At 68.1% G+C, this 276-nt stretch overlaps 1 protein-coding gene across 1 annotated transcript in view; it reads left to right on the top strand.

Annotated features, from left to right (window-relative positions):
• The first annotated feature begins 38 nt into the window (after positions 1 to 38).
• The window catches only part of TBX15 (T-box transcription factor 15), a 102,107-nt gene continuing 101,869 nt past the window's right edge, over positions 39 to 276 (top strand). The window contains exon 1 of the mRNA XM_077768039.1: positions 39 to 243. Coding sequence (XP_077624165.1) covers positions 39 to 243 — 205 coding nt within the window. The remainder of the gene's footprint in view (positions 244 to 276) is intronic.

Here is a 276-nt window from a genome sequence, read left to right as displayed (position 1 = left end):
AGCGGGGGCGAGCGGAGGCCGGGGCGCGGGCGGCTAAGATGAGTGAAAGGAGAAGATCTGCAGTCGCCCTGAGCTCTCGAGCACATGCCTTCTCCGTTGAAGCCTTGATCGGCTCAAATAAAAAGCGGAAACTGCGAGACTGGGAGGAGAAGGGGTTGGACCTGTCCATGGAGGCGCTGAGCCCCGCGGGCCCCCTCGGAGACGCGGAGGACGCGGCCGCGCACGGCCTGGAGCCTCACCCGGGTGAGTGCGCAGGACCGGGCCGAGGGAGGCGGG

Source organism: Crocuta crocuta, unplaced genomic scaffold (assembly GCF_008692635.1).
Source record: "Crocuta crocuta isolate KB4526 unplaced genomic scaffold, BGI_CrCroc_1.0 scaffold180, whole genome shotgun sequence".
Classification (NCBI taxonomy): domain Eukaryota; kingdom Metazoa; phylum Chordata; class Mammalia; order Carnivora; family Hyaenidae; genus Crocuta; species Crocuta crocuta.
The sequence above is the reverse complement of the archived record's forward strand: the minus strand, read 5'-3'. Positions and strand labels throughout refer to the sequence as shown.